A 17,156-nucleotide genomic window follows, 5' to 3' on the forward strand; every position below is an offset into this window, starting at 1 on the left:
GCACTAGTCCTTGAGGTAACCTCTCATTACATCATGCTAACCAGAAAATTACCTATATATGTCTCCTGTCTGCTTCCTGTTCATCAGCCAATCTACTATCCACACCTAAATGTTTAATTCCAGACCATGAGCTTGCTGCAAGAATCTTTGATGTGGCAGCTCATTGAATGCCCCAGGAAATCTAAATATGGTGCATTCACTAGTTTCTTATTAACCACAGCCTATGACTTCTTCAAAGAGCTCCAATAAATTGATCAAACGTGATTTCCCTGTCACAAAACTGTGCTAACTTTGTCCATTTATCTCAATTTTTTCAAATTGCACTGGCACAATTTTTTGACAACGGCTTCAAACATTTTCCTTTTGACTATTTTCCCTATTAAGATAAGTAGTATCCAGCTTTCTGCCTCATCCTGTTTGGAATAAGCAGTAAATTAATAATTTACTATTATGAGTGGCTTTATAAGAAATAAAAGTGGTGCATGTTGCATGGCAGTAAGTAACCCTGGAAGGGCAGCAAGCTTAAATATGATAACTTGGACTGCAAATTATCCTCTCCAATCAAAATAGGTAAAACCTGTAAACACATAATGGCCTTGGGGTTAATGCTAGTCAATGTCAAACAATGTATAATAGTCTTTGTTCATTGTTCTATTTCTGAGAACTTCAGTAAAATTTTGTGCAACTCAGTTTGACATATAAAATTATTCATCTATGAGTTCATATGTATTATGTTTATTGGAAACACATACTACAAGCACTGGAGCTGATCAAAGATGACAACATCTGGGCAGACTGGACATGAAGAAGCTGCTGCCAAGAAGGGCCCTCCCTCCCTGCGGGTGATGCACTGGCTGTGGAAGTACCAGCAGAGGGCAGGGATGCATGCTAGTTTCCCAGCACAGCAACATGGAGGGCTGGCAATGCCCAGATTCCTTCCTGTCACCGTGAGCGCTGCCCAAGCTGACGTCTGTTTTAAAGCACGGCATGGTGTAATTATTTGGATTGGATGACCAAGAGCATTAGATTGAATCAGTATTCTTCAGGGTGATGCAAGACTGGGAAACAGTGTCCGTGGTTTATTGAAGTATGCAAAGAATGAGACACACAATAAAAAGAACAAACAACAGTGTATTTGCTCAGTAGGTCAAGCTGCATCAATTGAGAGATAAAAAGAGTGAATACTTCAGGCAGCTACCTGAAGTTCTAAGCATTCTCCACTTTTATTTCAAGTTTCCTGTAGCTGGTGTATTTCATTTCTAAATTACTATATGATGTGTAATATTTTTGCAAGTCTCTGATATTCAGCCCTGCTTCAAATCCATGTCTACTCACCCAACACTTCCAAGTTGAAGCCCTTCTCTGCAGTTCCGGCAATGTTGATTGTTCGACACGTGTACCGCCCCGTGTCACCGGCTGCAGTCTTGTGCAGCCTCAGGATCTTTCCCCCACTCATTATCTGTATGGTATTACTTTCTCTAACCTAGAGGGCATATTGCAAAGATATTTTACCATGAACATTTAATCTTCAGCTCACATTATATATACATGAGATAATATCAGGTTTTCCCAGATATGCTTCTGACATCTTGTACTTCTGATCTATTGTGGGTGGGTATTCACTCATAGCAGCATTAATATATTTCTCTAGTATCTCTATATTTCTCTATCCTCTAGGATCTGTAGATATCCCAGTACCAACTCTGCATCTATTTATTCATGTTGATAAAAAAAAAACAATTCTTTCATGTCTGGTTTTGGATGACCTTGGTTACAAGCCCTTTACATCTCTGCTTTAATCTACCTGCATCCACAAACGTTACTGAAGCCTTCATCCTGAGAACTTTACCTTGTACATTTATCACTGTCCATGAATATCAATCATGGACAAAGATATTTCAGCTGATTCAATTCTTTCTTTGAATCTGCCAGTAAAGACAGCATTCATTTCCAAAACCAGGCTGCATCTAAAAAGACTGTGTGCCAGTTATTCCATATTCCTAATTTTAATATAGGAATCTAGATCTCTGAAGGATCGTCAACAAATTTATTTGCATAATTTGACAAGTTACCACATACAGGCAGTCCATCTTTGTACCAGGATATGATGGGAGTAGGGTGTCCTGACACATCACAGAAGAGGCTGGTTGGCTGGTTTATGACCACTGACAGGTTAGCTGGCTTTTCATTATCCCTGATATCAGGAGGGACTAGAAAAAGACAATTAAAGTTATTTCTCCAAGGAGAAAGCAAACAAAATTATCATCTTAATTGAATGAACAAAGGATAATTTGTAACCAAAAAAATGTGTGAAATTTCATAGAATTTCAGGATAGAGTGGAGATTTATTTGAGGCATCTTATACTATATAAAATTTGATATTTATTACTTGAACTGGGATAGGGGTGCTGGGGACCTTGCACAAAATTGACAGGAATGCCTCTAGAAGAAGCTGTACAATTTCCAGTCTCGTTTTCTGCTTATGCTCCATCTCCAAAATGCTCAATGGGAACCAAGAGTAAGAAGTACTTGCCACATATACCATCTTGATACAATAGTGGTTCACAAGCTAATAAATATTTCTCAAATGAAGTAACGTTAGAAAATAGGCAAAAAGGGCACTGTTTACCTACACAAGGGTCCTAATAACAATGGTGATATCAATGAACACTGGTGGTGGGATCAATGTAATCAATCCCTTGGTAGGACTGAGAGAATATTTATTCTTTCTCATTCATCAGTTTAATGCCCTCTTCAAAAGACAGCACCACGGACAGAAACACAATCCATTAGCATTTTACTCAAGCATCAACCAGGAGGGTGTGCTCAAATATTTGGGAGGGATTAGATTCCAAATCCTCTGACTCATTGAGCCAAAGACACACACTGAAGTTTAAAAAATGCTTTAAAAGGGTTAGAAAGGACACGATGACAGGAAAAAGGTACAACTGAAATCGGTTCCAGTCAAGCACTTATGGGAATTATGAAGTATCTACACAAGGAAAGTTTTGGCCTTTAGATTGGAGAGAGTGTACATTTGGTTACCTACCATGGACCTTGAGCTGGTATTTTTTTTCTGTTGATCCAGCCTCATTGACTGCCACACAGACATACTCTCCATCATCATGCAGTGAAACTGTATCAATGAGCAAAGTCCCATCATCCAAAATGGACACACCAGGCTCACTTCCAGTTAACTCTCTTCCATTACGTAGCCACTTGATTACAGGTTTCGGGGTACCTAGTAACACAGAATTACATGATAAAAGAGTCTCTTTAAGTGGTACAGTCTAGTTACATGTTCAAGAAAACTAAGCAGTTATCTTTGATTTAATTGATTTCATTTGGACTGTATAACTGTTATGGAACATTATATAAAGCTACCACAAGAGAGAAATACTATTTAGATAGTGGTATCCCCAATAAAGAACCCATAAAAATGCTTTCCTTAAAATTGTACAGCATTTTCAAATATATTTTGGTGATTAGAACTCATCTTTCACCTTTAATTGTCTTTTTTTCCAATATTTGACAATATTTTAATAGGACTGATCAAGTTTACCTTCCTCGTTGGCTCCAGATATGTAACAGATCACACAACATTATTAAATATGTGCATTTGTGATCAGTCTACTTCTGTAATATTTATCAATGAAAAAGATCATTTCTTCGCAGGTGGATACACTGAAGAATGAGGATTAAAGTAAAAGTTTATTGAAAGAGAGGTTTTTATTTTAAGCAGTGACAGAAAGAGTTTAGGAAGATTACAGATTACTGTATTGTCCCGATTTTACTGCATTTTCTTGGTAAGATCATTCCTTTGTTACGTTCCCCAGTAACCGGGTGACTTACCAGCAAAGATAGATAGGTCCGCTGAAGCCTGGTGCTACTATTTTCAAACGTTTTATTTATAAAGGGGCACAAACGTATGGTTAATACAAAACATTCAGATCATATACATCGTCACAACTCAATCTAAAGCACAGGTATAGTAATAATCAATCAGAAATAAGCTCTATCGTTGTCTAGGGTAATGTAGATATATATTGTTTGCAGGATATCTAAAAGTCTTTTGCGGTCACTGCAGTTCCACCAGCTGCCGTCTGTTGTGGTGTCGCGTTGGTGCACTTTTGTTAGAAAGAGAGAGATTGAATGAAACATTTACCCGACAGGTTTTCCAACCTGTAGGAGTTCGTCGGAAGTCTCGTTGGGGAATGGACTCTCATCTGTGGCCTCCCCTGTAGCTAGGCCGTTCTTCTGTGGTGAGGTCGCCAATCCCAGGCAAGGAAAAGACGCACACGAACCCCACCACCGGCTGTCGCAGGATTTCTAGCGTGTCTTCTGGTGCGTCTGAGCCCCCCGCCTCGGCAGCTCACCTTTTTATCTGGACTGGCAGGGTTGTAGATGTCAATCAGGGTGGGGGGTGAGGCAATCTTTCCCCCATCACCCAGCCCACGTTGCCCTAGGGCTTTACACGTGGTCTTCATGAGACAATAGTCAGAGTCACTTTATTCTGCTTCTCGGGAGAACGTGGTCTTCCGCACGTCTCCCTCTCTCTCTCCCATTTCCTGTGTCTATTCAGCACGTCTCTCCCCCTCTTGGGTCAGTTGACCCCCCCTTGACTAGGGCTCTTGCGATTCTCACAAAGGAGGGGGCTGAGGTCATAACACCTTAAAGAGACTAAATGCCCTATTATTGAAAAGGTTAAATCCTTGCTAAGATTAATTGAGTGGCTGTACTATATATTTTAAATCATATTAGATCTTGTTTGGATTTAACCACCAGCAAATGCATTTTTAATCTTATTGCAACTTGACAATACCATTCACTGACAGTACAAAAGCTTCAATCAGGATATATCCTCTGGGTACCTAGTCACTCCTCCAGATTTCTAGTTGGATTCATTCCTCCTGACAGGCAGAGGTTGGGCAGGCTAAGATTAGTGGCTGGATTCACACACAAGCTGATTAGCAGTCACTGTAAGACTGGCACGGTTCGGGACAACTGTTGCCACACCCGATGGAGTACGTGAGACAGAGAGCCCAGGAAATAAATCAGTAACAAATGACAACCATGTTTCTACTGCTATTGTCTATAAAGCTCTGTTACCCACTGTAATGTTGATAGCAGAGCTTTATGGACCATCACAATGTGGATTCATTATAAGCAATAGGTATCTGTCTCCTTCCAAATAGGTATAATGAAGTACTACAATCTTTTAATTCCACTAAATTCTTTGAATAATAATTGAGATTTGAGTTTAATGTTGTCTGCTAGAGTGTTTTTCTCTGCTCTTTGTTTATGGAGATGCCTTCATATTAGTTCTGGGTGTTTATTCTTCTTCTGAGGCAGTTAGCTCATTGTAAGGCATCCCATTCAGTTTTGTTTCATGCTTCCCTCCCCCCAACTCTACAACTTTATTTTCCACAAGTACAGATACAAGTCCCTTTTAAAAGTCTCAATTAAGTTTGTTCCAGTTGCCCTCACAGGCACTGAATTCACTCTGTGCATGCAAACAAAGGACAATTTCTCACATTTCCCATATGCAAATTATTTTGTATCTTCCTATGTCGATTCTCAAACCATTGGTAATGTTGACAACTTCTCTCTTTTTACCTATTTTAAATCAGTCACGACTGTAGATCAAGTCTCCTTTGAACTTTCTGTTCCTCCACCTTTGCAGCTGAAATCCCTCATCCCATGAACCATACATATAAACCTCATCTGCAATCTCTTCAGGACTTTCAGATCCATTCTGAAACACGACATCTAGAATTGGATGCAATACTCTCAATCTGGTTTAATCAGCACGTTATAAAGGTTTCACATCATATTCTCCTCTGTATATAGAGCTCAGGATTCCATATGCTTTATTAATAGCTTTCTTACGTGATAGCACTTTCAAAGTTTAAGGTAATTTGTGCACATCCTTTAGAATGGGTTAACATTTAGCCTAAATCGTCTTTTCTCTTTCCTTCTGCCAGAAATGCACCACTTCACAGTTCCTTTTAAATTTATTCTGCCACTTGCCCGTCCATATCCTCTGGTAGCTTCTACTAAAATTTTGGAATTTTATCCATCATCCTCATGTTAACTTAATCACAAAAACAGTGGTCTTAGCCCTGATACTCAGAGATAGTTACTGTATTTTCCTCTTGTCTGCAAAACAACCATTAACATTAATTGTGGAACACAGCAGGCCAGGCAGCATCTATAAGGTTCTCCTGCTGTGTTCCACCAGCATTTTGTGTGTGTTGTTTGAATTTCCAGCATCTGCAGATTTCCTCGTGTTTGCTCTTTAAATTAACATTAATTTCCTGCTTTCTGCCCTTAAGCCAATTATTGATTTTCAGGCTATCACTTATTATTGATTTTCAGGTTATTCCATGAACCTTAATTCTGCAAATTGGCCTTTCTAAAAGATATTTGCTTTTCTTTACACAGAAAACACAAGTTCATGTGGCACTCCCACTGAAATCAACAATTTTACAGCAAATGCAAAATAACATCTGTTACATATAAACTGCAGCTATTGGTCTCTTTGCATTGAGGGTATATTTAGGAACCACAGGTTGCATACTGTTGAAAACTACAGGCTTACCATTTGGATTAGTAACCCCTACTGACCATTATGGAAGAACTAAGATTATTGGGTCATGATTGTGTCTGAAATAAATTTCGACTCAAGCTCACATACTCCACACACAATCCATGACATTCTCCCACTGGATCAAACCAAAACCTGATAATAAAACATTTTAATCAATCATTATAATTTTTTAAAAACTATCCAGCTATCTCTTATCCCAGAATTATGTTACATACCAATCTCTATAAAACTATGACAAATAATGAGTTCACAACATCCCAAGGAATTATGCAAAGCTGTGTGTATGCAAGAGAATGGTAACATAAATACAGCATATACATTAACCAAAATGATGTGGATTAGAGATCATGCCAGTTCTCAGAGCACAACCTAATACAGTGTGCAGCATCTCCCAGAAGATCATGTGAATCGTGATATGAGAAAATGCTATAAATTCACATGTAGAGTGGAAGATCAATGTTAAACTCTTCCCAAAGTTGTCTTCCCAAGGACAAGCTATCATCTCACTTCACAGCCCACTGATATTTCATTTGCAGTTCTTATATTTGTAAGAGCAGACAATGGACTAAAACAGCACATAGAAACTTCACAACAAATCTATCCTCAACAGCATATGTTGAATACTATCTGCATGTTCCTATAACTCATATGTTATCCTATGTAACAGAAAGCTTTTAGTTCTGCACCTCAGGACATTCCATTATTTTCCCTGCCTGCAGTGTTAAACTGGGCATTGGAAAGTATTGCAATAATGCCACCTAAAACACAAAGCATCTTTACTGAGAATACAATGTACAGTATTGAATGGATATTGAAATGCAGTAGTAATGCATTTCATAGACATACCTTTGGCTGGACATGGAAATGCAATACGCTGGTTTGCCATTCTCTCTTGAAAAGGAGTATTAAATGGAGGTCCTGGGTCTTCAACAATAGGAGGTTCTATAAACAAAATGGAAATAATATCTACTATTTATTCAATTCATCATGAACAGAAGACTAAAACATGAGTTTGGAAGAGTCACAACTGGTTCAGTCATCCTTCGCTTGGGTTTTCAATCTTGCAAAGATCACCTATTACAATTAGAACAACCAGGAATCCAAAGACAATCCAACCTTCAGCTCCCCCCAGTAATCATTTTCTGAAATATCCCTCCCCTTCAGCTACCTTTTGCCCCCTTCATTTCCTACATTATGCAAACAACTCCTGGATTTCTAATGTACAGCCAACACCAGTATTCTGACCTGAACCTGGCTCATCCCTCAGACACTGTCTTTAGCTTATCCCTGAGTTCCATCACTTACTCCATTGACTCCATTCCACTAAACCATTTAGTTTCAGATTTCCTTTTCTGGCTTCCGTGCTGGTATTGGCTGGGGTTTTATTGGGATCTGCTGTTGGTTCAATCCACTGAACCCACCTGATTCTGTGATAAAAGATTTCAGACCCAAAGTGTCGTGCAGTCCACTGCAAGGCCCAGAATAACAGCAGTGCAATGGAGAAACTTTGGATATCACCGAAACATCATTCTCAAATATGCTAGCTTTCACACCTTTTTAAATGCTTTGAATGTTGAAGCAAAGAACTAGTATGTTGCCTTGCAATTTGCATGGGAAGAATGCAATTCGGAAATAAAAATAAAAAAGAACTTTTAAACAATTAAAGACATCCAGCAAAAGATCCCGAAGTCATGAGGGTTTGTAGATTAATTGGCCATTGTATTTGCCCTTTGTGTGTAGGTGAGTGATAAAATCTGGGGCAGGGGGAGAAGAAGAGAATGTGGTGAAAATAAAAATGGGATTAATGTAGGAGCAGTGTAAAATAGGTGATTGATGTTCAATGTGGACCTGAAGGCAAAAGGGCCTGTTTCTATGCTGCATCTCTCTATGATGAACAGATTATTTTTAGTAAAGGAACTTATCTTTCCTTACTTTTCTTCTTGACATACCCACTATTTATACTAAATGCCCTGTGATTGTGAATCATGTATCAGACCTAGCTTGGTACATGATCCAAGAAAAGCCAGGACCAACAGGCTCCAGGACATCAGACTGATGAACTCACGCTGATTTGAGTGCATTTTATGTTACATTGACTGTTCTATTTATTATAAACTATTATAAGTTACTATGATTTCACATTGCACATTTAGACGGAGATGTAACGTAAAAATTTTTATTCATGTATGTGAAGGATGTAAGAAATAAAGTCAATTCAATTTAATTCCCCAGTTTATTGGAACACAGTTCTGAAGTGGGTTCTCCTACCTTGAATCATTTACATGCTGGAAAAGCACTAACGGGGTTAGCAGCTCTATCCCTTCACTCTAAATATTTACATGTCCTCTGATATATGCTTCCTTACATACCAACTCTCCTCTTCAAAAGTAAATACATATGCTTGCCTCTGCCTCTTTTTTCCGTTTTGCAATTCCTAACAGTGCTTCATCAACTAAATCTATACTTATTTAATTCATCAGTATATTTTTATTCATCTTCTCTTCCTTATCCCCAACTATCTTTATCAGTGGATGTAACCTTGAATGGTTTTATCACAAGTTATTTAATCATATACAGGACAATGCAATCCCCAAATAATCCAGTGAAAGAAGAAAATCTATTTAGTGACTCAGAAATTGCCAACTATGGAGCAGAAGATGAAACTGAAAAATGGTGCAAACAGAATTTATTTTCACATGCTTGTATACAAGCATATATTAGATGATGATAAAACATAGGTAGCCTACATAAATAGCCTCTCCTGAACGGTGAAAATTCATCAGTACTGTAAGCTTTTGCTTTGAGGAAGCTGCAGGTCTTGACACAAAAACATTCACAAATCTTTTTTGACCTGTTGTCATTTTGGAAAGTAGAGGAAGATTTGAGAATGAATTTTGTGAGATGGGAAAGGCTGGGAGAATGGAGACAGCCTCACAGCAAAGGATATAAGACTGCAAGAGGGAGAAGAAGATTGGGGGAGTGGGTGGGCAATGTGGTGAGCATTCCAGGACAGTGTGAATCTTTGCTGGAGAGATGACCAGGAACTAGGAGGGGCAAGAACTTGATTGGTGGTGAAGTCCATAATAATAACAACTGTGGGTTGGGAATCTTTTGGAAATGAGGGGATGGAGCCCACATTGGATGGTGGGGGAGCAAGATATTTGAGTGAGATATTTGAGATACCTTAACCATTTAGTCAATAATTGGGGTGGTGATGTGAACAATCACTTCGTAAGTAAGTTTAGGGAGAGATCTACATTGAGGAAGGTGAAATTCTTGACTTCTCAACAACATTACCAAAGAAATAACTTAAACCCTCTGCTAAAATATACTTCAATGTTCAGGCCTCAAATATGTAGATTATATCCAAGTCATGTTAATTGAGCTTTATATGACATTGAATGTGAATACACATGCCCTGTGGCCTGCAAGCATGAACTCAGATCAAACTTCCATAAGTCAGATGGATTTAATAAAAAAAACTTTGCTTACATAACTCATAAAGTACTGTACTATGTGATAATTTTTTCAGGTCCCCATGCTTTCTATAAAAATATCATTATTGCAGTTAATGAAAATTTGTGGTCTATTTGTTGTATGTTGGCATTGCTTTATTTTTAAGACCTCTGACTAATACCATTAATTTTTCTTTTTTTTAATGTATATGCTTGTTTAGTCTGCAGAGCCAGTGAATACCAATATTTTATACAAAAGGTTCTCTACACCTTTGTGACCAGTATTCAACTCGGACAATGGTAGGACATTTTGCTCTTCAGATTTTCACTACTTTGCCAAAAATGTCTTTATTTTTCATCAGTACCCACCATGAACCTGTACAGTTGTATTTACTTCATGTTGACCAGCCACATTCTTGGCAACGCACGTATAAACTCCATCATCATTGAGTTTGACCTTCTTAATAGTCAATGTTCCTTCTGTGTCCACACGGTACTGTTCTTTACTGAATGAAACATTACTCTTTCCTTTATACCAGCTTATGCTGGGAGTTGGCACACCGTGTGCATTGCAGGGGATATCAATCCTGTGACCTGCTTGGACTTTTATAATGCGGGGTCCAGACCGAATTCTTGGAGGAACTAAAGAATAACAAATAACATAATTTTTAGAACACAAGAATACAATTTTTAAGATAGAATCTCTGTCTTTCAGCATGATACCATATCTAATAGTAACCACTTTGGATGAAATAGAGATCATACTATTTGATTTTGTTGGATTTAGTTTGAAACTTGTGATATAAAATATTACTCCATTTTCCCCAACAGTGGTATCTATTAACACTAATCCGTTGCACAATTTTACCTACTTCATTCAAATTAAAAGCAAGCAGTGGAGAGCTGAGTTTAAAGCGTTGCTCAAAACTTTAGATATGCTAAGAAATACAGATTATACTAAGCCATCACTTCATTCTTCTCAGTTACATTCTCTTTAATAGTGCTTGGCGTCTTATTGTGGAAGACTGCATTAGCATCACGGTTATAACCAAAATTACCTCTCAGGATGTGACAGCTTGTTTCTTATTGAGAGCTATTCCATCACCACATCCTTCCCACTGATTCTCCCCATCCACCACAAACCCACCTTCCCTATATGAAAATATTCTCCATTACTGGCTTTGCACCAAACGAACATGATGACTTTGTGATCCTCATCATTGAATAATGTTTCAGTATGTTTCTCTACTAAAGTGGCAGCATCTCCTCTGAGCATCCTCACTTTATTTTAAGACTCGTGCTAGCCGTGTAAACTGAATCCTCTGAAAACCTGTTTTCTCAGTTTTTGACCATGGTTTGTATATAATACAGTAACTGGTCCTGGCCAAATGAAGATATTTGGATTTTGCAGAAGGGGTAATATAAGACAACAAGCACCCAGTTATTGTAGGGTTAACCAGGTATCACTTCCAACATGTGCAAAAATTCAATTAAGCTGGATATTACTGTCTGAGATATTTGTTCTTTCACAGGTTCTTTGATTAGCAGCCCTTTGATAGGTTAGACACTCTAATTAATATAGTAGCATAATTTTTGCTCAATAAAAGCATGGTAATAGCTTTAATACTGCAGTATACAGGATAATGTTTAGTATCAAATGACATTTACTATCAGCAAACTCTCTGGCCTTGCAAATGTAACTGTGCAGGTGTATTTACAAGGTGCTGCAGGTAGCTTTTTTTTACAATAAAATTTTAAAATGTTGGTTTTCCTTTCCTTTGATCTCATCTAAAGTAACATGCTCATTACTGGTTATCATATTAGAGTAATAATGGAAGAACTTTAGAAGTTTTACAAGAATACTTTCTGGGATGAGGGACTATGGTTACAAAGGCAGACTAAAGAGACTGAGAGTAAACCTGACAAAGAATCTAGAGAGAGTGGATGGTTGGAGGCTGCCCCCTTTGATGGAGGAATGGTGGATGAGATGTCACAGGTATTAAATAAAGGGGAAGCATAACCTGAATAGCAACTTCCCTGCAGAATCTAGAAAGTACTGCTTGTGAACATGGAGGGGGCAGGTCCCATTGTGGACTTTCCAGGAGAGCTGGATAGATTTATGGTGACGAAAAATATTGCAATGTTGGCGATAAAGAGTCAGGGGTGGAATTAGTGATTTTACTTGCAGAAAGATGGGACAACATACAGAATAGCGTTCTGTGCTGTAACCATTCTATGATTCTCTTAACTCCATCCATATTCAATGTCGAGAGCTAACTTTATTGCCTGATTTCATAAACATAGTCCAATTCATTTGAGAGTAGATGGCAGTGACTGATGTTTTCCTTATAGCTCACAACCTCATTGGCAGCTCTTTGCCAATGACTGGTAGTTTAAGTTATGGAAGAATATGAACAAATTAACTTTCTGATACATTTCTGGACACCTTAAGGTGAGATGAAGAGAAGGAAAGAGGTTCTCTAATTTCAGGGCCCGGTAAATTCTCCAGAGAGTCAAAGGTACTGTGGAAAGAGGTCACCAACAAGTTCAGCTCCTAAAGGACAATGATGCAGTATTGCAAAAAAAAGATTAACAACTTGACAACTGTAGTCAAGATCAGTGACACCATTATCAAATCCCTTTTACAGCTGCCCTACCAGAATTGCACGTTGCTCTATACAAACCATCACTCATCTCACAACAACGTCTATCAGACAGGTCTTTGGCTTCACATTCATGAGTTCAACTGAACCTCATATTTACTACCATTCCAAATCTGACACCAACAACTTGCAGCATCTGCACAGCACCAGCTGCTCAAACTTGGCACATCACCCAGACACATTGTAAGGCAACCATACAAAGGTTCGTCTGTTTTGTGGGAGAAGGTTCTGAGCAACAGGTGCCAGCAGCAGCAGACTGGTGCAAAGACCAGTAGGATGAGAGAATCCATGTGTTGGAGGCTAATGAATGTTTTCCTGTATCCTAATGAATATCATTCCGAAAGTTAATAAGGATTAACATATGGCTTTGATTATATCATGTGGCCCAGTCTAGTGAGGCCACTGTCAGCAGTCACCCAGCTTGCAAGCCTCTGTCACTTGCTATATCACTGAATAATCTTTCATGTGACGGGAATTTCTCAAAAAAGCACTTGGCACTCACAAAACTGGAGGCGAATGGTTGTCCACAGCACTACACAAAAAAGCACAGCCTGTCTACTTGTCTCAAGGGAGAATCTTATACTTGATTGGTTGAAAGCCTCTCTTTTTCTCAAACTACTGATAAAACCACAAAATTACTATCTCTCAGCACAGTCAACTGTGAACACTATTCCTTTATTACTAACTGTAAAATCTGGACTATGATCTATAGAACATCTAAGGAATCAAACATTTAGGTAGATTTATAAGTAGAGCATCATAAAATGTCAACAAATACTAAAATATGATATCAAACAAATATAGCAGTCTCAGGATCTTTCTTGTAAATACAATATGCTGACTCCTGTAAAAGTGATCTACCTTCATTACCTCAACACAATTTTATCACTTGAAAATATCCTATGAATACCCTTGCTCCCAAATGTAATGTTCCAATAATGCATTTTAGAGTGCAACACTTTTTATTTCTGTTAACAATATAAATAGCAACCCTCCTATGAACGGATGGTAAATATTTGAAAACAGACATTAAGAAATTCTTTGTTGTAGAATATTATATTTCTTTTCAAGGAAAATAAGATGTTGGTTATATCATTATTTTGGTATTTATTGGCATTTTATTATGTCTCCAGTTAATTGTGAGTCACATATCTGGCATGCTACAAATTTAGATAGCACGCTGTTCTTGTCAACCTTTTATTTTCAGAAGCCTAAACCCCTTAACCCTTCCTTTGACCAGGAACGTTCTCTCCATGGGTATAACCACTAATTTTTCAGAGTCTGATTTCGGTCACCATTGGACAAAAGGTGAACATCTCATGAAAGGGTTATTCAGGAAGCAGCCAGTGGATGTATTACTCTAGGTTCATTTCTGTACACAGCAACTTTAGTGCTGTTGCTTCCCAACCTTTTTATGCCATGGAGCTTAACCTTACCATTAACCAAAGGGTCTGTGGCTTCCACAGTCTTATCATAGAAAAGATAAAAACAAAATGACAGGGTTAGGGTTAGATTATAATGAAAAGAAATCAGAAGAAATTATTCCACTTAATGATGTGGAATGTAACTAGGGAAGGGGGAATTCAGAAGGTGCATGGACATGATTCTTTTCCGAAAGTCTCCTTTCTGTTGGGCCAAATGGCTTTTTCTTGTTGCTCTAAATGCATGTTGCTAATGTGTGAATGCTTCGTATTAACTAATTTTAATTTAAAATTCATGCTAATTCCACTGTAAAACCGTGTTGCTAGTGAGAGGTTAAACTTCTCAAGTATTGTGTCTTTGGGTTTATCTAATCCAGTAAGTAATGGCCTTCACATGTTAGTTTCTATCATTATTCCTCATAGTACCCAGAGCCACTTTTCTTCCTAACGAAGGTAGCCAACGTATTGCAGGAAAACTATATTCACACCACTGGTTATCAGCTTCCAGTTGTCCAGAAAGGGAAATATTTACTTCTTGGAAGTTAGTGCAAAATGTAAAATTTGTGGGACCTGCTAAAAATGGCAACTAAACCTTGAGTGAGTTCTGACAAAATTGCATTTAGCTTAGCTGTGTTGTTACACATTATTCACTGCTGCATCACCCAAATGAATAAAGATACAATTCTTCAAATTTGACCCACTGGTGCTGAATACACTTTCCGCATTAATCTGGCAAATTTACAAATAGGCATTTGAAGGAATTCCAAGGAAAATCTAAATTCCCATAAAGATTTAAATGACCATATTGAGTCAAGATAATGTTTTAAAATGATAAATTTGCCATGAACAACATACCAGTGCTGATGTGCCATGGCATAGTAAGGTTTAATTTCCATACCTAAGAGCACAGATGCCTGGATTTCTAATTCAGAGAGCGTGAGTTCTAATCTTATTTGGTCATTTGCAATTAATCATTCAGTTTCTTGAAATTAAAAAAGAACTTGTCTGTGATACTTTGGAAAGGGACTCTGCCATCCTTAACCCATCAATCTATGGTTATTTTTCCAAGTGTTCTTTGAGCTCAGCATGTCAGTTCATGGCTTAAGGAAGCAACCTAGACCCAAACTTTCTGGGCAACTGGGAATAATCAACACATGCGAGTACCAGGTTAGTCAAACACAATTGCAGTTGAAATGAAAATTTAGATTATTAGTGTACTTTTAATGTTTATTTCATTTGGTAATTTTCTATCAGAACAAATAAAATCCATTTCAAAATCACCACTGAAAGTAATGTTGAGAGTGAAATGTAAGTTGAGGTTGGACAGAAAACTAAACATATGGAAGAGTTTTAGAACAAAAAAATGCATGAGTGGTGCTTGCAAAGGAAAATTCAATGTGTTTTTAGGGACAGATGTCTGGCACATCCTCCCCTTTCCCTGGGTCAGCCCATTTTCTCCCATCGTACAGCAGTTTCAAATGAGGACATTGTATGTATGTATGTATGTGCATTCACATACACGACCCCATAAACCGCGTATGCTTTTGTGACTGTAACCAGAAGGTATGATTCAAAATCAGAATCAAGAGTATCAGTTAGATTTATTCCAATAACTACATTTCACTCCACAGACTTAACATTAGACATGCTCCATTGAAAGGAGTAGATAGCTAACTTGTTCCTTCACCCCTGGAGATGCAGTACTGAACTGAATGCCGGGGGACAATTTTCCATCAGATTTCCAACTCATTGGTAATTATATCATTTGCTCATTATCTCAGAGACACATGATCCTCAGCAGTGTTAAGAAGCCAAATGATAGCCAACGAATGTGGGTACTTCAGCTTACTTGATTTCTGAGGTAAAAATGTTTAGCTACCTCAGGAAATTTCATGATGGCTAGACAGTGTTTAAAAAATTCTGCTCCATCTGTTCTGCCTCGTTCTGGAATTTCTTACATTAACAGTACACTGGCACCTAATTTAACATTCAGTTTATGTTCCCAAGAGTAAGAGTGCTAGTGGAACCAGCAATGATAGAGTCATGACAGCATGTCTGGTAGCACAGAGAACTGATGTGCTCTGCTGTGCCAGGGGACCGATTGCGAGCGCCATCCTCTGAGGCTGTCCCACAGCAAACAAACAGTTAAAGTGATTTAATTATTTCATGGCTCAGTGTGAAGTGAGCTACTGAGGCAAAATGCAATAGCTGCCTGTGGGGGTGGGAAGTGCAAGAGCGACAAACAGACCAGCCACTCTACTCAGCTGTAACCTGACAAAAATATATATTAGGCTATAGGGAAACAGTAGGGGTTTGGGACTAATTAAGCAAATCTTTCATGAGGTTATCATTTACATAATGGTTAAATATCTCATCTCTGCACAGTTGGGATCTATACTTTTGGAATTCCATTTCAGTACTTCTGCAAATATTCAAGATGAAGTCACCAACAACCTTCAACAATGCAGTTGCAATTTTTAAGTTCAAAGTACATTTACGCCTCCATATAAAACCCTGGGATTCATTTTCTTGTGGGCATACACAGCAAATCCAAGAAAAATAATAGAAAGAATGAAAGACCGCACCCAAAAGGACAACCAACCATGTGTACAAGACAACAAACCCTGCAAGTACAAAAGGAAAAGAAATAAATAATAATAATAAATTAATAAGCAATAAATATTGAGCACATGAGATGAAGAGTCCTTGAAACTGGGACCTTTAGTTGGAGGAACATCTCAATGATGGAGCAAGTGAAATTGACTAAAGTTATCCCCTTTTGTTCAAGAGCCTGATGGCTGAGGGCCGTAACTGTTCCTGAACCCGATGATGTAGATTCTGAGGCTTCTCTACCTTCTTCCTTATGGTAGCAGTGAGAAGAGAGCATTGTCTGGGTGGTGGGGGTCCTTGATAATGGATGCTGCTTTCCTGGGATAGCACTCCATGCAGATGTGATCAATAGTAGGGAGGCTTTACCCGTGATAGACTGGGCTGTAACCACTTCTTT

At 38.2% G+C, this 17,156-nt stretch overlaps 1 protein-coding gene across 1 annotated transcript in view; it reads right to left on the reverse strand.

Annotated features, from left to right (window-relative positions):
• The window catches only part of hmcn1 (hemicentin 1), a 489,515-nt gene that overhangs the window by 227,009 nt on the left and 245,350 nt on the right, over positions 1-17,156 (reverse strand). Inside the window, exons 24-28 of the mRNA XM_073063293.1 lie at positions 10,435-10,707; positions 7,457-7,552; positions 3,050-3,241; positions 2,080-2,210; positions 1,336-1,483 (exon numbers count right to left, since the gene is read on the reverse strand). Coding sequence (XP_072919394.1) covers positions 1,336-1,483; positions 2,080-2,210; positions 3,050-3,241; positions 7,457-7,552; positions 10,435-10,707 — 840 coding nt within the window. The remainder of the gene's footprint in view (positions 1-1,335; positions 1,484-2,079; positions 2,211-3,049; positions 3,242-7,456; positions 7,553-10,434; positions 10,708-17,156) is intronic.

Source organism: Hemitrygon akajei, chromosome 12, assembly GCF_048418815.1.
Source record: "Hemitrygon akajei chromosome 12, sHemAka1.3, whole genome shotgun sequence".
Lineage (NCBI taxonomy): Eukaryota > Metazoa > Chordata > Chondrichthyes > Myliobatiformes > Dasyatidae > Hemitrygon > Hemitrygon akajei.